General features: G+C 61.0%; 1 protein-coding gene across 3 annotated transcripts in view; it reads left to right on the top strand.

Moving 5' to 3' along the window:
* EVI5L (ecotropic viral integration site 5 like) overlaps positions 1-16,579 on the top strand; it is a 32,252-nt gene extending 15,673 nt beyond the window's left edge. For 2 of the 3 annotated variants that reach the window (XM_065917876.1, XM_065917877.1), the window contains exons 3-20: positions 141-330; positions 643-867; positions 949-1,023; positions 1,606-1,731; positions 2,871-3,014; positions 3,151-3,240; positions 4,371-4,468; positions 4,556-4,616; positions 7,633-7,686; positions 8,504-8,536; positions 9,545-9,685; positions 12,546-12,674; positions 13,960-14,100; positions 14,181-14,336; positions 14,423-14,569; positions 14,648-14,743; positions 14,826-14,921; positions 15,094-16,579. In XM_065917876.1, coding sequence (XP_065773948.1) covers positions 141-330; positions 643-867; positions 949-1,023; positions 1,606-1,731; positions 2,871-3,014; positions 3,151-3,240; positions 4,371-4,468; positions 4,556-4,616; positions 7,633-7,686; positions 8,504-8,536; positions 9,545-9,685; positions 12,546-12,674; positions 13,960-14,100; positions 14,181-14,336; positions 14,423-14,569; positions 14,648-14,743; positions 14,826-14,921; positions 15,094-15,372 — 2,281 coding nt within the window. In that variant the 3' untranslated portion in view covers positions 15,373-16,579. The remainder of the gene's footprint in view (positions 1-140; positions 331-642; positions 868-948; positions 1,024-1,605; positions 1,732-2,870; positions 3,015-3,150; positions 3,241-4,370; positions 4,469-4,555; positions 4,617-7,632; positions 7,687-8,503; positions 8,537-9,544; positions 9,686-12,545; positions 12,675-13,959; positions 14,101-14,180; positions 14,337-14,422; positions 14,570-14,647; positions 14,744-14,825; positions 14,922-15,093) is intronic. The other variant, XM_065917878.1, reaches the window with a different exon arrangement.
* Positions 16,580-18,491: the final 1,912 nt, after the last annotated feature.

Consider the following 18,491-nt stretch of genomic DNA (forward strand, 5'->3'; position numbering starts at 1 on the left):
TCACACAGCAAGTGCCATGCAGGAAGAACAACTAAGATCCAATCCGGGACTCCAGGGAGGAGGGGCCGGGCTCTCTGGGGCCCAGGGGCTGGGGCTGGAAGTACCTGCAGCCACCCCCCACCCCCTGCCTGCCTGCCTAGGCTACTGGAGGCTGACTCCAAGTCCATGCGCTCCATGAATGGCTCCCGGCGGAACAGTGGCTCGTCGCTGGTGTCTAGCTCCTCAGCCTCCTCCAACCTGAGCCACCTGGAGGAGGACACGTGGATTCTGTGGGGCCGGATCGCCAACGAGTGGGAGGAGTGGAGACGCCGGAAGGAGAAGCTGCTGAAGGTGGGGGGACTGTGGGGCCAGGGCGGGCTGATCGGTGGCTGGGGGCGGGCAGGGTCCAGGGCTGGAGGTATGCCAGCCGGAGGGAGGGGAGTGGGGAGAGTGGGCGGGTCTGGCGTCCTAGACACCCCTGCCTGCTTCCTGCCCGTGTGCTCAGTGACACTCTGTGCCATGAGGTGGTTTAGCCAAGCTCTCTGGGCCTCCGGGGAGGCATGGACAGGCCCCATCTCCGAGGCCGGGCTGGGCAGCCGTGGGGAGGCCACTCTGGGGCCGGGTCCAGCCCGGTCTTCCACATCCCCTCTGACGGGTCTCCAGGAGCTGATCCGCAAGGGCATCCCGCATCACTTCCGGGCCATCGTCTGGCAGCTCCTGTGCAGTGCCACAGACATGCCAGTCAAGAACCAGTACTCAGAGCTGCTCAAGATGTCGTCCCCCTGCGAGAAGCTTATCCGCAGGGACATCGCCCGCACCTACCCAGAGCACGAGTTCTTCAAGGGCCAGGACAGCCTAGGCCAGGAGGTCCTCTTCAACGTCATGAAGGTGAGCCCTGGCCCTGGAGAGATGCACCGTGGTCGCCGGCCCCGGGGGACCCCGCCCTGATTCCTGTGTGTTCCCGTGCAGGCCTACTCGCTGGTGGACCGGGAGGTGGGCTACTGCCAGGGCAGTGCCTTCATTGTGGGCCTGCTGCTCATGCAGGTAGGTGGCCTGGGCCAGCCTAGCCCGCTCTGTCTGTCCCCTGGAGGTGGACAGAAGCAAGTATTCCCTCCATCAGTGTAGGTCTGGGGTCAGAACCTCTCCCCGCCCGCCTGTGACCTCCGACAGTCTCCCAACCAAGCACAGAGGGCTGGTCCTGGCCACTTTCCCGTCCTGCTCAACCACCTCTCAGGGTCAGATGGGGAACCCAGGCGGAGGACTTGGTTCGGCCAGTGCAGTGTTTATGGGGCTGGGGGTTTCCTCTGGAGGCTCCAGCAGGCTCAGGAGGGGAGAATGGCAGGGACTGGACGAGAGACTGCCTCTACCATGGGCTCTGGAGTTCAAGTCCCAGCTCCACCGTTTCTTGCCAGGTGGCCATGGGCTCGTGACTTCAGCCTCTAGACGCTTCCCATCAGTGAAACGGGGACAATATTGACCAGAGGTTTGCTGTGGGGGGTCCGGGCAGCCTGGCGCCGTCTATGTTCAGTCAAAGTAAACCAAGCAGAAACAAGCGAAGTCAGGAGAAGAGTAGCGGGCACCCCCTCCCATGCCATGCCCACTCACAGACACCCCCCCCTTCCCCAGATGCCTGAGGAGGAGGCCTTCTGTGTGTTTGTGCGGCTGATGCAGGAGTACCGGCTGCGGGAGCTCTTCAAGCCCAGCATGGCGGAGCTGGGGCTCTGCATCTACCAGTTTGAATACATGCTACAGGTGAGCATGCCCAGGTGGTCATGCCTGCCCACTCCACCCCCCATACCCTGCCAGCCCACACTCACAGGTGCTGACCTTGGCTCTCCCAAGGAGTCTCTTCTACTGAAAATTCCAGGCCTGAGAACCCACCCAGATGTTCCAGGGCAGAAAGGGGTCCTACTCCCCATGGGGCCAGGGAGTACTGAATAAAGGATACTTCAGCAGCCAGACAGGGGCTAGTCCTTACAGTGGGGGCTTCTCAGAACTCAGGGTTCCCAGAGTCATCCAGGCCAGGATGGAGGGGTTGGCCTGCCTCAGACACACCCCCACACCATCCCTTTCTATCTGCTCCCCAGTGTGGTGGAAAGGGAAAAGTGTTGTCTGCCTGCCTTTGCTGATTACTAGAGAGCCGCAGCCGCCTCTGTTTATAAATAGCAGCACCCGCAGGGCCCACTCCTGGCTGGCAGACAGCACCGGTGTACATACACATACACACACACTCCAGCCTACTCTGGAAGCCGGTTGCAGGTGAGGCTGTGTGTCTCTGCGCCAGTGGGCAGGATGCGTCTGGTTGTAAAAGCCCCCTCCTCAGGCCTGGAGGACCAGGAGGTGCTGTCAGTCAAGGGGACCGGAAATGCCAGCCAGCAGGTGGCCCGGGGCCACAGAGAAGGAGCTGAGAGTTCCTGTGGCAAAGTAGCTGGCCACCACCAGAGAGTCCCTGAGGTCAGGAGGAGGCCCAAGGCAGGCCAGGCAACAGCCAAGGGTCCGTTCTCCCAGTGAAGGGCCACCAGGGGCTCCTAACATCTTCTCCAGCCTCAGTTTCCCCAGTTTCTGTCAATTTCCAGCCGTCTAAAGTTCAGGCCAGTCAGACATCCCTTAAGCATGTCTGGGCACAAAACGCAAAGCATTGTTGGGGGGGCTGGTGAGGATCCCCGGGCAGCCGGGCCTCCTGCTATCCCTGCCTGGGTCTCCCCTCATGCTGCTCAGAGCCCTGGGGTGCTTCTGCCCCACCCAGGGACAGTGTGGCAGGGGTGCTGCCCAGGGAAAGTCAGGGAAGGCTCCCTGAAGATGCAGGCACTTTCGGGAAGAGGGAACCTAAGGGTGTGGACTGCTACGCCCAGTGCCCTCCTCATGGTGCCTGGCTGCCTCCCTGACTCCAGGAGCAGCTCCCGGACCTGAACACCCACTTCCGCTCCCAGAGCTTCCACACATCCATGTATGCCTCGTCCTGGTTCCTCACGCTCTTCCTCACCACCTTCCCACTGCCTGTCGCCACCCGTGTCTTTGACATCTTCATGTATGAGGTGAGGACCCCTTCCTCTCCTGCGTGCGCTGGATGGAGTGACTCAGGCCCCACTGGAGACGATCCCAGGGCTCAGGGAGGGCTCAGAGGCCCCCGGCAGAGCAGAGCTGGAGATGCGCTGCCCCTTGCCTTTGCAGGGCCTGGAGATCGTCTTCCGGGTAGGCCTCGCCCTGCTGCAGGTGAACCAGACGGAGCTGATGCAGCTGGACATGGAGGGGATGTCCCAGGTGCGCAGGGGTCCAGGGTGGTGGATTTGCCCCTGTCGGGGCACCTGGGCAAGTGAACCCTTCCTGAAAGATGGGGAGACCCTGGACTTCCTGAGCGCCCTGATCCTTTCCCATCATCTCTGCCCCCCAAGATCTCCCTGAAGGGCCGGGGGCGAGCCCTGAGGAGCCCCCACCTCTGCCAGACTTGGGCCAGGGCCAGCAGCCTGGCAGCAGGGAGAGAGGAATGCCAAGCCCAGAAGTCCACTCCCCTTCACGTGCCCCCAGCTCCAGATCCCGTAGAGCCTAATGTGACAAATAGCAGTCCTAGCCACACCTGGAGGCCTTGGGTGTGGTTTCAACCCCAGCAACCAGGCCAGGCAAGGGCCCAGGAGGGAGTGAGGGTCTGGGGCTGACCCTCCCCCTGCCTGCCCTGGCCAGCTGCCCTGCCTGCGGAGAAGAGGCCGGCCTGCTTCTCACCGCCGTGTCCCCATCATGCAGGCCCCTGCCCCCTCCCCGCATTCTCCAGCTGGTGGTCTGGGGAAGAATGCACAAAGGCCACAGTTGTGTCCACGAACACGGGCACCCATTGTCCGCAGCTGCCGGAGGGGGCCAGCTGGGCTGCAGAGCAGAGCCGGCCCAGTCCCAAGCCGCAGCGAGCTATGTCCGCCGGCAGCGTGCGCTTCAACCCTGGGTGGAGGCCCCAGGGGCCCTGAGCGAGCAGGCAGGCCCCCAGGGGCTCCTTCTTTCGGCTTCCTTCCCGCCACCCTAATCCTTCAACCTCTTCCATCTCTTTTCATGACCCTGGGTCAGCGGCATGGCTCCCCTTCCCCCCATGAAGGCCCCTCTTCTTAGACCGCACCCCGGCCTTCCCCCTCAGGAGCTCCCGAAGCCTACTTCTCCTGTAGACAGAAGTCCTGGCCACAGGCAGCTCCTTCTCACGATTCCTGCTTCTCATACTCGCTCACTCGATCCACATACACTGATGGAGCGCCCACAGGGGGCCGGGCCATGCGAGGCCCCAGGCCAGCGGGCTCTGGCTGACACTTCTGGCATGCCCAGGCCCCTCCTCCAGGGAAGCAGGGCCTCCCAGGGGCTCGGGTGGTCCCAGGTGGTCAGGGCCCACACGTCAGTGACCACCCATGTCTCCACAGTACTTCCAGAGGGTGATCCCCCATCAGTTCGACAGCTGTCCCGATAAGCTGATCCTCAAGGCTTACCAGGTCAAGTACAACCCCAAGAAAATGAAGAGGTCAGTAGCAGGCATCCACGGTGCGGGCAGTAAGGGGGTCTCTGAGGGTGGGACAGTGAGCACATCGGCCCTCCCGTCTCTCTGCAGGCTGGAGAAGGAGTACGCGGCCATGAAGAGCAAGGAGATGGAGGAGCAGATTGAGATCAAGGTGAGTTTAGGTGGAGACAGGTCGGGCTGGGGCAGAATGCTCCGGGAGCCCCCTCGATGAGGGTGGCCCCACCCAGCATGGGCCACACACCAGGACGTCCCATAGCCACGAGGGTGATCCCTTGGCCCAGCTGCCCTTTCACTCACCACCAGGCCGCGTGAGAGCAAGGGCCACCCCCACCCCCTAAACTGGGGACACAGTTTAACAGGTGGACAGTTCCCTGTGCACAAAGATTCGACTCTTAGCCCTCTCCCTTCCCTGAGGTCAGGCAGAAAGTTCCAAACCTCTCATCACAGGATCTGGTCACCTGGCTACCAGCCCCTTGCTTAGGTGACCTGGGGGATTTCCAAAAGTCACCTCATTAACATAAGTGACACCTTGATTCCTTTCTAAGAAAATTCCCAGGGTTTTAGGAGTGCTGTGCCGGCACCAGAGATGAAGACCAAATACATATTCCTGGTAGATCACAATATCAGAGGGGCTTTCCTGGGCACACAGAGCCTCTACACACAGACTCCCTTCCATCTCCTTCCCTCTGCTTTCAACCCTCCAGATGTGATCTTGGTTATCTCTCCACAGGCATCTACCAGGCACCTACTGGATGCCAGAGTCACGGCAGAGACTGAGGGCCCCCAGTCCAGTGGGGGTGGGGGACAGACACAGATGCAAACCCCAACACAGCCTGGCTCTGTCTTCTTCAGGGACAGAGTCCCACAGTGCCTAGGCCTGGAGTCCCACAGACCAGAGTTCAAATCTCAGCTCTACTACAAACCAGCTGGGTGGCCTGCCAGGAACGTGAATTCACCTCTCTGAGCCTCAGTGGCCCTTCTGCACAATGGGATGACACTTGCTCTCCTGTTCAAGTTATTATTATGAACCACCACCATCATCCCAACTTCCTCTCGAAAGACAGAAACAGAACCTAGGTTAGAATCCAGGTCACACGCTGCCCATATCTGAGTGGGGAAAGAGGACCTTATTGTCCTGGCCCTGTTGGGAGGTTTTCTGAGAACCAGTTTTGTGTGCTGAACTTTTAAGCATCTCCCTTTCTCAGGAATGGCAGCATTACTGATGCACCAGTCCAAACATGTACATGTGTCTTGCTCATGCAGACAAGGGCCTGCTCTCACCTGGTGGCCAGGAGGGCTCAGCAGTAGGGAGGGATGCAGCAGACCCTCAGACCACATGCCCAGCCTGGAAATTTCCCACAAGACAGGCCTGAGCACCGCCAAGGGCAGAGCAGGACAGATGCCTTCTCCCTTGTCCCTGCCCTGTACCCTTTCACCTTTTGACTGTTTTAAAGCAAACCTGGGATTTGTTTTCATCACGTACAGCGAGGTGACAAACACAGACAACCGCCTTTAGAAGGAGAGTTTGTTACTCAGAGTTCCCAGAGGGGCACACCTCTGCTGTGTGTGCGGGGTCACGTGGGGAAGCATCTGCGCAGGGCAGGAGAAAAGCCTGGGCCAGAGCCCTTGCTGGGATTTCCATGGGAAGGGGTGGGTGAGGGTTCAAGAGCGTGTGTAGGCAGGTTCAAGAGAGTCAAGATTGACTGGTTTGAATAATTTCCAGGGCTCTGGGCTACAGGAGTGGTCACCACCTGTCCTGGGACAATTGAGGGCATGAGAAATAATGGTTTGGTGTGTGAGAGGTAAGGGGGGTAGGCAGAGGTGTGACCGGTTAGGGTGTAAAAGGCAGACCAGCAGGCATGTTGTCTACTCTCCCTAGGAATTAACTGGTCCTAGGAGCAGCAGTGTCTCTGGGATTAGTAAGGTGGCAGGATATCAAAGTATCAAAAATACGAAACAAAAAATTTTTCAGTACTGTGATTAGTATGTAGGCCTCCACAGTCCTTGTTCACACCCTATCTGGTTTTCCCCTGGGAGGAAGAGGAGCGAGGCGAGGTGTTGGTCAGCACACCCAGCTCCTCCAAGGATGGCTGAGCTTGGCCATCTGTGCGTTGAGACCAGAAAGTGGACAGAACTATCCAGGGGTCAGGGTTCAGGACTCTGGTTCTGTATCCCTATGATGGACAGAAACCCAGGCCTGCAACAGCTCCGACTCTGGCAAGCCAGGAGCCTCCAGCAAGACCCTGCCCGCCTCTGACTTAGTTTCTCTTGACATGAGTCAGCGCCCATCAGTCAAGTCTGTGATCCTCTCTGACCATAGCTGCTTCCTGGGTGTGTTTTGCATGTTTCCATCACCTTCTTCTCCCTGGAAGAATGTCTTGTGTGATACACAGGGAAGCCGGACTCTTGTTGACCTGCTGATGGAAATGATTTCTGTACCCACTGCTTAAAGGGCCCGGGGGGTAGAAACTAGGGGCGAGGCGGATGTCAACCTCCCCTGCTTCCCAGAAGGCTGTGGGGAAACCTAAAACCACAAGTACCCCACCAAAACCACAAGCAGAGCATGGAAGGCGGCAGGAAGGAAGACTGCCTCGAAAATTAGTGGGGGGTGTGGGGGACACAGTGACAACTGTCGGGCACAGCTGGTTCTCAAAGGGACACAGAAATGTAGTCATCAACAGCACGCATGTTCCACAAGACCCCTTTCCTTTCCTGGACCTAGACTCAGAGTCTGTCCTCTAAGCCTTGGGACTCAAATCCAAGCCGTGAAGGGTGGGGACTGTCTGCCAGCAGCTTCCCCCGAAACGCAGAAGGCTCTGCCCTTGACAGGCCCAACTCAACTCTACAGGAGGACATGGGTGCTAAGTGCCCCCTCATACCCGCTCCATCCCTGACATACCCCCTCACACAATGCATATCCACCCAAGCCATCACATTGGTTTTCCTGAACCAAGATTTGGTTTGGTTTGGTTTGGTTTTAAATAGCTAGTGGGCCATTCCAGATGGGAATTGGCCTTGACTGTTTTCTGGAATCACCAACTTGGACCATTAGACGCTGGCACCCTCCTGCCCGAAGATGGCCTGACCCCAAGGGGACAGACTTCTGGGTGCACAGGAGCAGGACACGGGGCTCTGACACACTCCCCCCCCCCTTCCCCCAACTACAGAGGCTTCGGACGGAGAACCGGCTCCTGAAGCAGCGGATCGAGACCTTGGAGAAGGTGAGGGGTGCAGCCGCCAGCCTGTGGCACCAAACCCTCACAGTCCTGAGCAGGACCTAGCAGCCAGAGGGCCGGCCAGCCAGCCTCCTGCCCCAGGCGCGACCCCCCCTTAAACCCCATGGCATAAATCCCACGGGCCCCACCATGTGTTTCCCTGAGACTTGGGCTGCTGTGTAAATTGGGGACTGAGGGGAAGCTTTGCCTGAAGGGGGACTGAGTTATAACCCCATTTACTGCAAACAGAAATCCATTTGGGTCCGGCGCCCTCCCGGGCTGCCTGGGTGTGGGCTGCTCTGACAAAAGAAAGGAGAGGGTGGCCATGCACCATGGAGGGGGTGCCACAGCCTTGACCCTTGCCCCCAACCCATTTTTAAATACAGGAGTAGAGACGGGGCATCTCAACTTCCAGCTCCCCACTCAGTCTCTCTTGACTTACTACTGACCACAGGTGGAATTTGTCCTTGCCCCAAAGCCTTGAGTCTTGTTCTGCCTCCAAATTAAAACTGCACTCACGGGGCCCAGGGCTGCCCCCCACAACCCTCCTCACGCAAGGCCCCAGCCCCGCAGCGCCCATGGGTGACCCTGCCCCCCCCACTCACACAGACTCCACCCCAGGACAGAGCTCACTCTGGCTTTGGTCTTCCTCCTGGCCCTCTCCTGCTGGTTCTCTGGTTCTCCGGTCTCACTCCTCTCTCCCGCTTCTAGAGGTAGCCCACCGCGTTAGTGACATGTGGTTCTTGTCTGTCTCCCCTCTCCTGTCCCTGCGCCTTCCGCTCTGCCTCCTCCCCCTGTCGCTCGGAACCCCTCCGCCGGGTAGGAGAGCGCTGCTCTGGCTGATAGGTTAATACAGGTACTGTAGCTTTTCCTCTCCCTCTCCCACTTCTTCCCGGTGCCCACACATGACCACCAGATGCCTCTGCCCTGGCCGCTGCCATCCCTCGGGGGAGGAGGGGGGAGGAGCAGACCTGGCGCTATGCATGGGGGCGGCTGGGGACCGCTTCTCCAGGAGACGGAGACTTCCCTCTGGGGGAGAGAGCATGTGTGTGAAGGCCTGATGCCTGTGGGCGCGTGTGAGTGTGCACACAATGCACAGGTTTCCACTGATAGGGATAAGGGTGGGGACCCTGAGGCTACATCAGCAACAGGCCCTGGTTGGTGTCTGCACAGCTGAGCCACCCCAACACAGACACAGACACACACACACACACTCCCCTACCCCTTATGGCCCCTCACGCTCTTCTCTGCTCTGACCTGCAAGGCCTGTCCTCTTCTCTCACTCGCCTGCTTTTGCTGCTGCCTCATCTTGAATGGCTTTCTCTGGAAGCTTCTGCCTCACCACCTGGTGGCTCTGAGCCTGGAATGGGGGGCCTAAATTGGGGGTTGAGGGGATGAGGCTGGGAAGTCTTAGTCTTGGGCAGGTGGAAGTCTGGGGGCCCAGGACTGAAGAAGGTTGGGGGAGAGGTGTACCCCCCATCCTGGCCCCCAGGAGCCCATCCTGAACCTCTGGGCCCTCGGCTGTCCCCAGATCCCCGTCATCCCTGGCAGATCCTGGCCTCTGCTGTGCTGTCCACCCTGTGGACAAGGACTTATTTCTCCTCACCGGGACAGAGGCTGCACGCGAGAGCCTGGGCCCCGGGTCGGTCTGTTCCTCCAGGTTCCTCCTGGTTCCTGTTCCTGCCTGCGCCTCCCCCCCCCAATCCCCGGGCCCCACGGGGCACCCCATCCCAGGCTCTGAGTGTGGAAGGTCCTTCTCCTCCCACCCCGCCTCCACCCTCTCTGAGCCTTCCCCCAGGCGGGCCCCAGGCACAGCAGGGGGTATGAGCGTAGAGTCACGGCACCCCATCCTCGCTGTCCTCAGGGGCAGGTGACGCGCGCACAGGAGGCGGAGGAGAACTACGTCATCAAGCGGGAACTGGCTGTGGTGCGGCAGCAGTGCAGCTCGGCGGCCGAAGACCTGCAGAAGGCGCAGAGCACCATCCGGCAGCTGCAGGAGCAGCAGGTACCAGGCCGGTGGGCAGGGCCCCAGGCCACGCCCGGCGCCTGGCTGCCTGCAGGGCTCTGGGGCACCTGGCCCCAGTCAGCCCTGCCTTAGCCCCTGGCCCTCCTGTTCCTTCCTGGGGGACCAGTGACCCAGAGTCTCCCCCAGCCCCACACCCAGGGGGGTCCTGTGGTTTCCGTTTCCCACCCCCTAGTGAGGTGTCTGGCCTACCACATTACCACACTGAGGGCAAGACAGTCAGCCTCCCCTCCTCCCCCCAACACAAGGGCACCTGGGAACCAGCTGTCCCTGCAGGGACCCCACCCTCCGCTGATAGAGCTGTGATTCCTTGGGGAAGCCTTGATGTCTCCCCAGGGTCTGAAGGGCCGTTGAACTGTTATCAAACCAAACCCAGGTCCACTCATCTGACATGCAGCAAAACCAGCTACCAACACGGGTTGTGGTGAAGGAAACTACAGCATCTTTTGCAAATAAGGAGAAAGGGCAGCTCATGCTCAAAAGAACCCAGAACGTCCCTGATGGCTTTTAGGCAGGGGATTTTTTAGTACTTTCATTTATTTATCTGGCTGAATCAGGTCTTGGTTGTGGCACTTGGGACCTTCTATCTTCACTGCGGCACGTGGAATCTCTAGTTGCAGCATGTGAACTCCTAGTTGTGAAATGTGGGATCTGGTTCCCCAACCAGGGCTCAAACCCAGGCCCCCTGCGTTGGGAGTGTGGAGTCTTAGCCACTGGGCCCCTAGGGAAGTCCCTAGGTGGGTTTTTTTAAACGCAGTGCCAGGGGAGAGGGTCCTAGGATGCAGGGTCAGGTCGTGGACCTTCTTCTGATTGGTTGGTGGTGAGGAAACAGGGTGATGTTTAGGGAACCTCAGTCATCATCAACCCTCTGGCTACAACCAGTCTGGGGTCTGGTGCTGGTGGTCAGTGTGTAGTCACCATGCTCCACCTGGCTGGGGCTCTTAGTTTCTGCAGAAGAAGTCAAAGACCCATGCCAAGTAGTTATCTCTACTCCCTCAGGAGGACCTAGGCGTCCTGGGACTCTATGGTTCTCATCATTTACTGCCTGAGGCTGCTATCGAGAACTCAGTGGAGGCCTTGGAGACTACAGCCTTTTTCTACAAGCAAGAAACAGGGACACGGAAGGGCTTTTGTATGCAGGAGGGCCCATGGGGTCCTGTTGGTTTCAGCCCACCATTTTTTTTGAAACTCAAGAGAAGGGTGGCACATGAAAGGCAATAAAGTTTTGGGAGTTAGAGAGGTTAATCATACACTCGGCTGGGGAGCTGTTTCAGGGCTTCCTCAGGGGATGGGTAGGCAGCCATGCATGGTAGGAGCTGGGACAAGGGAGGGTAACCCTCTCCAGTGCCCAACACCTTGCCCTCAGAAGAGGGTCTGGTCCGTGCCCACCAGCCTGATCTGATGGGTTGGGAATGAGGTGGGGGCAGCCCAAGTCTGTTGTGGAGTCATGAACTCGGGTGGGTGGTGGAGGGCCCATGGGCTGAAGCATGGCAGAGTCTACTTCTCCCAGAGAGGACTTCCAGAACTCTCCTCCAGCCACACCCAGCAGCTGCCTTCCTGATGGGGTAACCCACTGGCAGCTGTGGCCTCCAAACTCAGCAAGTATGCCTGAGCACAGGCCCCGAGGGGCAGGGAAGGGTGCTGTCAGCTCCCCACACCCCAAGGCTGAACCAGCAGGGCCTAGCAGTGAGGTGAGGCTCCCTGATGTGGAGAAACCACAGGGTGCTTGAGAAACAGTGAAGAGAAGGAATGGTCATTGGCTGAGGAGAATCCCTTCCTTACGTGTTGACCCTCTGCTCCTGGGGACAGAGGGGCAGAACTTCGCTATTGCTTACCCACACCCACCTTCCGGCCAAGTTCACATGCTGTAGCCCTCCCTGGCTCTGAAGCAGCCAGGCCAGTGGGGAAGCTGAGGCTGGGCTAACCCTACCCATGGCACAACGCCCTCCGTCAGGCCAGTTGGAGAGACAGTCACCTGCCCCCTCTGGGCTCCTGCCCTTAGGCCTGCTGCAGAGCTGGTGAGGCAGGGAGGTCGCTGCAAGGCAGAGGGAGGCAAGGGGGGAGTGTGGAAGATGCCGGTGGGGCCCCTGGAAGAGATGCAGCCGGGCAGAGCTGCCACGGGGCCCAGAGCCCATCTGGGCCGAGAGAGAGCCACCCACACTCCTGGACTTCAGAGACCTCCAGTGGTCAAGGGTAGCGAGCAGACCTGGGCAGTTAGGCAGGAGGGCCCCATAAAGACCTGGTCAGTGGGGAAACGGGGGGTGGGGCAGCTGAGGAGCAGGGTGGCTGGGGCAACTTGCCAGAGAACTGCCCTGCCAGGCCACCCAGGCAGCAAGATGCAGGCTGTGCTTTGACCCCAAGCGCTTCCTCCCTCACTGTCGAGGTCTTCTGTATGGGGCCCACCCATCACCCCTGGGACCCCCAGGTACCTCTGAGAAGCCCGTGGACACCGACCAAGAAAGTGGTCTCAGCCAACTCTTTCCCCCACAGTGCTGTCAGGCCACAGACCACACAGTAGGAAGCAGCACCCGGAGAACTCGCTCTGCATACTCCCCCCAATGATCCTGTGAACCAGGCACTGGTGTCCCTCAGGGGGCTCCTGAGGCCATGTGTGGTGTCCCTAGGACCCCAAGACAAAGCATCAGGGCCCCCGTGGTGTTCTGCCCCTCCAGGGGATCTGGACTTTCTCCTTGCCCCCCTCTCCACCCACAACCTAAGCCCTGCTCCTGGCCCTGGGGATGGAGGAGGTGGGACCAGGCCTGGGCCCTCACCTGGCTGGCAGGAAGGCTGCCCACCTCCGGTTGCAGCCTGTCGCCCAGCACCACCCTCTGCCTGCCCCCAGGATAACCCGCGCCTCACCGAGGACTTTGTGGCCCATCTGGAGACGGAGCTGGAGCAGTCACGGCTTCGGGAGACTGAGACCCTGGGGGCCCTTCGGGAGATGCAGGACAAGGTTCTGGACATGGAGAAGGTGCGACTGGGTGGCCGCCGGGGGCACCCTGGAGATGGGGCAGTGAGGGCGCCCTCGCTGTCAGGGGCAGCCCCAGGGACCTGAGGGCCGGCTCTGGACACAACACACAGACACACACACACACACCACGACTCCACACACACACACACACACACACACACACCACGACTACACACACACACACACACACCACGACTCCATGAGAGGCACGCCTGCCCTCACATACCGCGCACCAGGCCAGTAGCACAGCAGCCGCCCCGGGCCTCCGGGACAGCCCATCCTGCCTGTGTACGACCCCCTCAGGCCCCGAGCTCCAGGGTGAAGGGAAGGCGCAGGCCCGTGAAGGCTGCCCCCCTCCACAGCCCCACCACCCAGGGGACCGCCTTCTCCCACCTGCAGCCCTTCAGGTTGCTGCAGGCCTCTTGGGGGGACCAGGCCTCTTGGTCCCTTCCCAGTTCTTCCACCATGGTGATTGTCTCAATTGCCCTGAGCCGCCAGAAGGGAAATGCCCTGGCCACCAGAGGGCAGCACTCACCCACTAGCGGAAGCCGCGGCCTCACAGCTTCAAGCTGCAGTTTGGGGTGTCCTCCTAGGTGGGGTGTCTCTGCCACAGCCTTGCATGGGGCCATCGGCCTCACAGTCCCTAACAGACCCACCACCCAGATTGGGCTTTCCTCTCCCCTCTCTACATCAGAGGGAAATGTGGGCCCAGAAGTTCCACCACCCTCCCCCCAACTCCCAGACAAGGGGCAGGGAGAACCTCCTGCAGCGAGATGGCTTTTGGTCCAAGAGGCTGGAGCACAAATCTCTCATCACTGAGCCCTTGAGAGACCAGGATAGGGCCTAGGCCCGCCCTCTGCCCCCAAGGAGACAGTGCCCACACCTGCCATCTGCTCAGCTTCTGTTGGGCCAGGTCTGGGCTGGGAGGGCGAGGATCTCAGACTTCCAGGTGAGGAACACCTGGCCTCCCGCCCTCTTGGTATTATTAACAACCATGTGTGGTGTGGGGGTTGCCCTGGACCACCCCCCCCACCCCCCGAGAGAGCAGGTGCTGTTACTACAGCGGCTTTACAGACCAGGATTTCTAGCCGGGTCTGCGAGGGTGGGGTCTCCTCCCCTGGGGGCTCGTCCTCCTTCGCTGGGCATCCGGGCGTCCAGGGTGCACCTTCTCCCAGCCCGGCCGCCAATGGTGAAGCCCAGAGGAGAGGGGGGCGGGGAGTGAGGCCTGCAGGCAGGGCCACGTGGCCGCAGTTCCTCTGGGCTCTGAGCGCTCCTCTCCCCACAGAGGAACAGCTCGCTTCCCGATGAGAACAACGTGGCTCGGCTTCAGGAGGAGCTGAAGGCGCTCAAGGTTCGGGAGGGTGAGGCCGTGGCCTCGGCGCGGGAGCTGAAGCTGCAGCTGCAGGAACTCTCGGACACCTGGCAGGTGAGGGCGGGCCTCGTTCCAGGCGGTCGATGCGGCCTCGGGGCCCCCGGCACAGACCGACTGCCGACCTCTCCCCGCAGGCCCACCTATCCCGCGGTGGCCGCTGGAAGGAGTCCCCGCGGAAGCTGGTCCTGGGCGAGCTGCAGGACGAGCTGATGAGCGTGCGGCTGCGCGAGGCCCAGGCGCTGGCCGAGGGTCGAGAGCTGCGGCAGCGCGTGGTGGAGCTCGAGACGCAGGTGGGCCGAGGCCGGCCCGGGGAGGGAACCCGGCGCCCGGGGTCGGGCCCTCGGCAAGTCCGTGACCCCCGCGCATCCGCCCCCAGGACCACATCCACCGCAACCTGCTGAACCGTGTGGAGGCTGAGCGCGCGGCGCTGCAGGAGAAGCTGCAGTACCTGGCGGCGCAGAACAAGGGGCTGCAGACGCAGCTCAGCGAGAGCCGCCGCAAGCAGGCGGAGGCCGAGTGCAAGGTGCCCGCACCCCCACTCCCCCCATCCCCTAAGCCCTGCCGCGCCCATTGACCCCTTTTCCCCCACCCCCGCCCCCAGAGCAAGGAGGAGGTGATGGCCGTGCGCCTGCGGGAGGCGGACAGCATGGCGGCGGTGGCCGAGATGCGGCAGCGCATCGCGGAGCTGGAGATCCAGGTGAGCGGTGAGGCGAGGGGGGGCGCGCCGCGGACTGGCTCCGGGACCGGACCCCGTGCTGACTGGCACGGCCCGCCCTCAGAGAGAGGAGGGCCGCATCCAGGGCCAGCTGAACCACTCGGACTCGTCGCAGTACATCCGCGAGCTCAAGGACCAGATCGAGGAGCTGAAGGCCGAGGTGAGCGCGGGAGAGGCGTGAGAGCCCCGGTGGCCGCGGCCACTGATGGGCCAGGCGTCGGCGCTTCGGGGAGCGGGAGAGGAGGGGGGCCCGGCGGCCAGACTCGGTCCTTGGGGACATCGATGCACGCCTCCAGCGCGCGGGTCCCACCCACCCCAACCCCCCGCCCCAGGTGCGGCTGCTGAAGGGTCCGCCGCCCTTTGAGGACCCGCTGGCCTTCGACGGGCTGGGCCTGGCGCGGCACCTGGACGAGGACTCGCTGCCGTCGTCCGACGAGGAGCTGCTCGGCGTGGGCGTGGGCGCCGCGCTGCAGGACGCGCTCTACCCGCTGTCCCCACGCGACGCGCGCTTCTTCCGCCGGCTGGAGCGGCCGGCCAAGGACAGTGAGGGCAGCTCCGACAGCGACGCCGACGAGCTGGCCGCGCCCTACAGCCAGGGCCTGGACAACTGAGGCCGTGCCCCGCGTGCTCGGAGCCAGGGGGTGGGGGGTGGGGGCCGCCGCCAGCCCGCACCTGCGTCGGCGCCAGCTCTTCACAGACTCCAGCCCTCTGCGGTTTCACCCACCCAGAGGGCCAGGCCCAGCGCGCAGCCAGGCACAGAGGGTAGGGCCGGAGGCTGGGGATCCTCACAGTGCCCTGGCAGGCCCACTCTCCCTAGCAGTGTTTACCCATCTTGGTCCGTTCCCCTCTCGGCCCATTTATCTGGAAGTTCTGCCCCTCTTAACAGCCAGGGCCAGGAGGACCCAAGGGTCCCAGGACTGCACCAACAGAAGCTCTCCTTCCTAGCCGGCCTCCTCGTGGGACAAGAGCGGCCCTGCTGGGAAGGGCCCAGGCTCTGGGGCAGACCTGAGGAGGAAGGTGCCCCTGTAGGCCGGACTTTACCACCCATGCAGGCCCTGGGGACCTTTGGCCTCTGGAGACAATGGCCAGGCGGGGCTTCCCTGCCTGGAGCAGGCATTGTGGCCCCTGCAACAGAAACCAAAGTCCCCCTACTGAGTGCAGGGCTGCCAGGGTGTGAGTGGCCAGCTGGAACCAGCCAGGGCCTGGGCAGTATCTGTCACTGCTTCCTGGGGGCCAGAGCAGCTGTAAGGAAGTGGAGAGACCTCCCCCTCCCCAGCACCCCACCTCTTCCTCTGTGGCAGTCCCATCACCTCAGCTTGGCCAGTGACGGAGGGAGGGGGGCTCCCCGCACAGGCTAGCCTCCTCTCCAGGGGGTCCCCAGCCTACAATTCCCTTCCTCCTCTGTATCCCTTGCCCCACCCTCCAGCCCCAGGGGAGGAGGCCTCCTGGCTGAGTGCCCCCCCTACCACCTGCTCACAGTGGTCCCGTGGTCTCTGCTGAGTCAGAGCCAAGAACGGTGCCAAAGTCCAACGATGCCCCCAGACCCGACCCCCCGGGACCTCCTGACCCCCGGGCTGACCTTCTCGGTGCTCCTGGAGCCTAGAACAGCATCACAAACAGTCCCCCTGGCGCTTCCTGGGGTGGGGATCCATGTCAGTCCCCCCTTCCCGGTCGCCCACTCAGTGTTACAGTCTGGGGACCAGGGTGGGCATCCCAGGGGCTCACCCACATGCCCCTCGCACTGCCCACCACCATTTTGCACACTGCCTGTTCACACTCCACATGCCCAGGCGGGAAAGATGAAAAATAAAGTGTATTTACACAGTCATGACAAGGGGCACTGAGCGGGGTAGGTCTGGGGGTCCCTGGCCCTTTGTGAAGCAGTAGGGAGGGGAGGAGGCTGTCTATGCCCTTAGGAGCCGCCCACTGTCTAAGAGAAACAGGGGTACAGGTCACAGCAGGCCAGCAGGGGCCCAAAGAGGCTGCCCAGGACGGGGTGCAGCGTGGAAGAGCAAAGTTCACACTGTGCGTGTGAACATTAAGTGTGGGGGTAGGAAGAGATAGGTTGGTATTGGAGGAACAGGTCACCAAGGACCTGGGACGTCCAGCCTGCAGATGCACCCTTAGAGCAGGCATTTTCAGGAGGATGGCTCTGGACATGGGGAGAGTGGGCCATGATTTCCCACCAGGGCAATTCAGCCAGGGCCTCCCCTGAGAGTCATGGAGAATGAAGGGGCTTGGGATAGGGGCCTCAGGAGGATTCAGGATCTAGTTTCCTCCATTTGGCATGTACTTCCTGAGGCTTTCGGGATTTTCTGCTCTGAGCCTGGTTCTGAGGGGTCCCAAGTGCAGTGAAGGAGACAGACATTGGTGGGGGGTGCGGATAAGCTTGCGCTAAGAGTGGTGAGTGCCTAGATGAATGTGTAGGGAGATCAAAGAAGGTTTCTTGGAGGACATGGGGGTGGGTGCATCTCCAAGGGCAGAAGCATAAGGGTGAGATGTGGCGGGATCAGCAGGAGACACGTGAGATCTGTGAAGAAAGAACAGGAGAAAGTGGCCATGGCCAGATTGGGAAGGGGGTTTTCAAGTCAGGAGAAGAAAGACTTTGCACTGTGAAATGAGGGTACTGGGGAGCCATGGAGGGCTTAGGTGAGAGGGGCACCATCAGAGGGACTACAGTCTTGGGGGTCAGCACAGAGACAAAACTGAGCCAGCGGTGGGTACTGCCCTAAGGAAAGAAGACCCAGAGAGGCGGGTCCTTTGTAGGGTTGCCCACGGAGCTGAGGTGTAGTCCCAGCTACTGCAGGGAGTCAGATCCAGGGATGGCAAGGAAGGCTTCCTGGGGGAGACATTTAATGGTCCATCCAGATACCAGCCTGGCCCTGGCCTCTATGCCCAGTGTGGGCCCACAAAGCGTACCCCACTCTGCTGCATGATACCTGCAGAGCAGCAAGCAGGACACCTGTCATGCACCAGGACAGCTGAGCCCCTCTCACGCCACAGCTCCTGTGGGTCCATCACCATCCCCACCACACAGTTTGAACACTGAGACCTCGACTGTTGCTGCCTGCCTCTCCTGCTCCCACTGAGTAACTCCACCCGGTTAGCTCCCAGAATGGGGCATAAAGTTGGGAGAACTGGGGCTCTGCCCTGCTCCCTCTCGAGGGCTGGTCTTGGGGTCTCAGCTACCCAACATGTCATGAGTCAGCTCAGGCTTGTCTCAGCATCTGAAAACAAGGACACCCAGGTCCTCACCAGGGCCCAGCTTAGAAAAGAAACCTCTGTAGTTTGTCAACTTAACCGATTGGCTCCCAGGGATGTAGGTGACAGTATCCCATCAAGACTGGGCCAATTTCTCTTCAGATCCTAGGTTGGGAGGCAGTTGTTTCTGGGGTGGGGACCAGCAGGAACCCAGCTTCAGGGACTGGGTCTATGGGCAGAGAGATAACCCCACATAGGGTCATCTCTCTGTCCTTCTACCTGTCCTGAAGATTGTGGTTCCCCTCGGGCCACCATCATTTTGGGTGTAAAGCAGGACACCCATGGGGAGGAAAGGCCTAGGGGGTCCATTTCCTGCACAGGTACTTGGGAAAAAGGAGGGCCTGGGCTGTGGCTTAAAGGAGCTAGAGTCAGGATGACTGGACTGTGGGAGGAAGGGCAAGGAATTCTGACTTGGGGAGACAAGCAAAGGCAGTGGTTGGCTCTGGTGAGGACCCATGACACTGGTGCA

The sequence above is a fragment of the Muntiacus reevesi genome, chromosome 1 (assembly GCF_963930625.1).
Source record: "Muntiacus reevesi chromosome 1, mMunRee1.1, whole genome shotgun sequence".
NCBI lineage: Eukaryota > Metazoa > Chordata > Mammalia > Artiodactyla > Cervidae > Muntiacus > Muntiacus reevesi.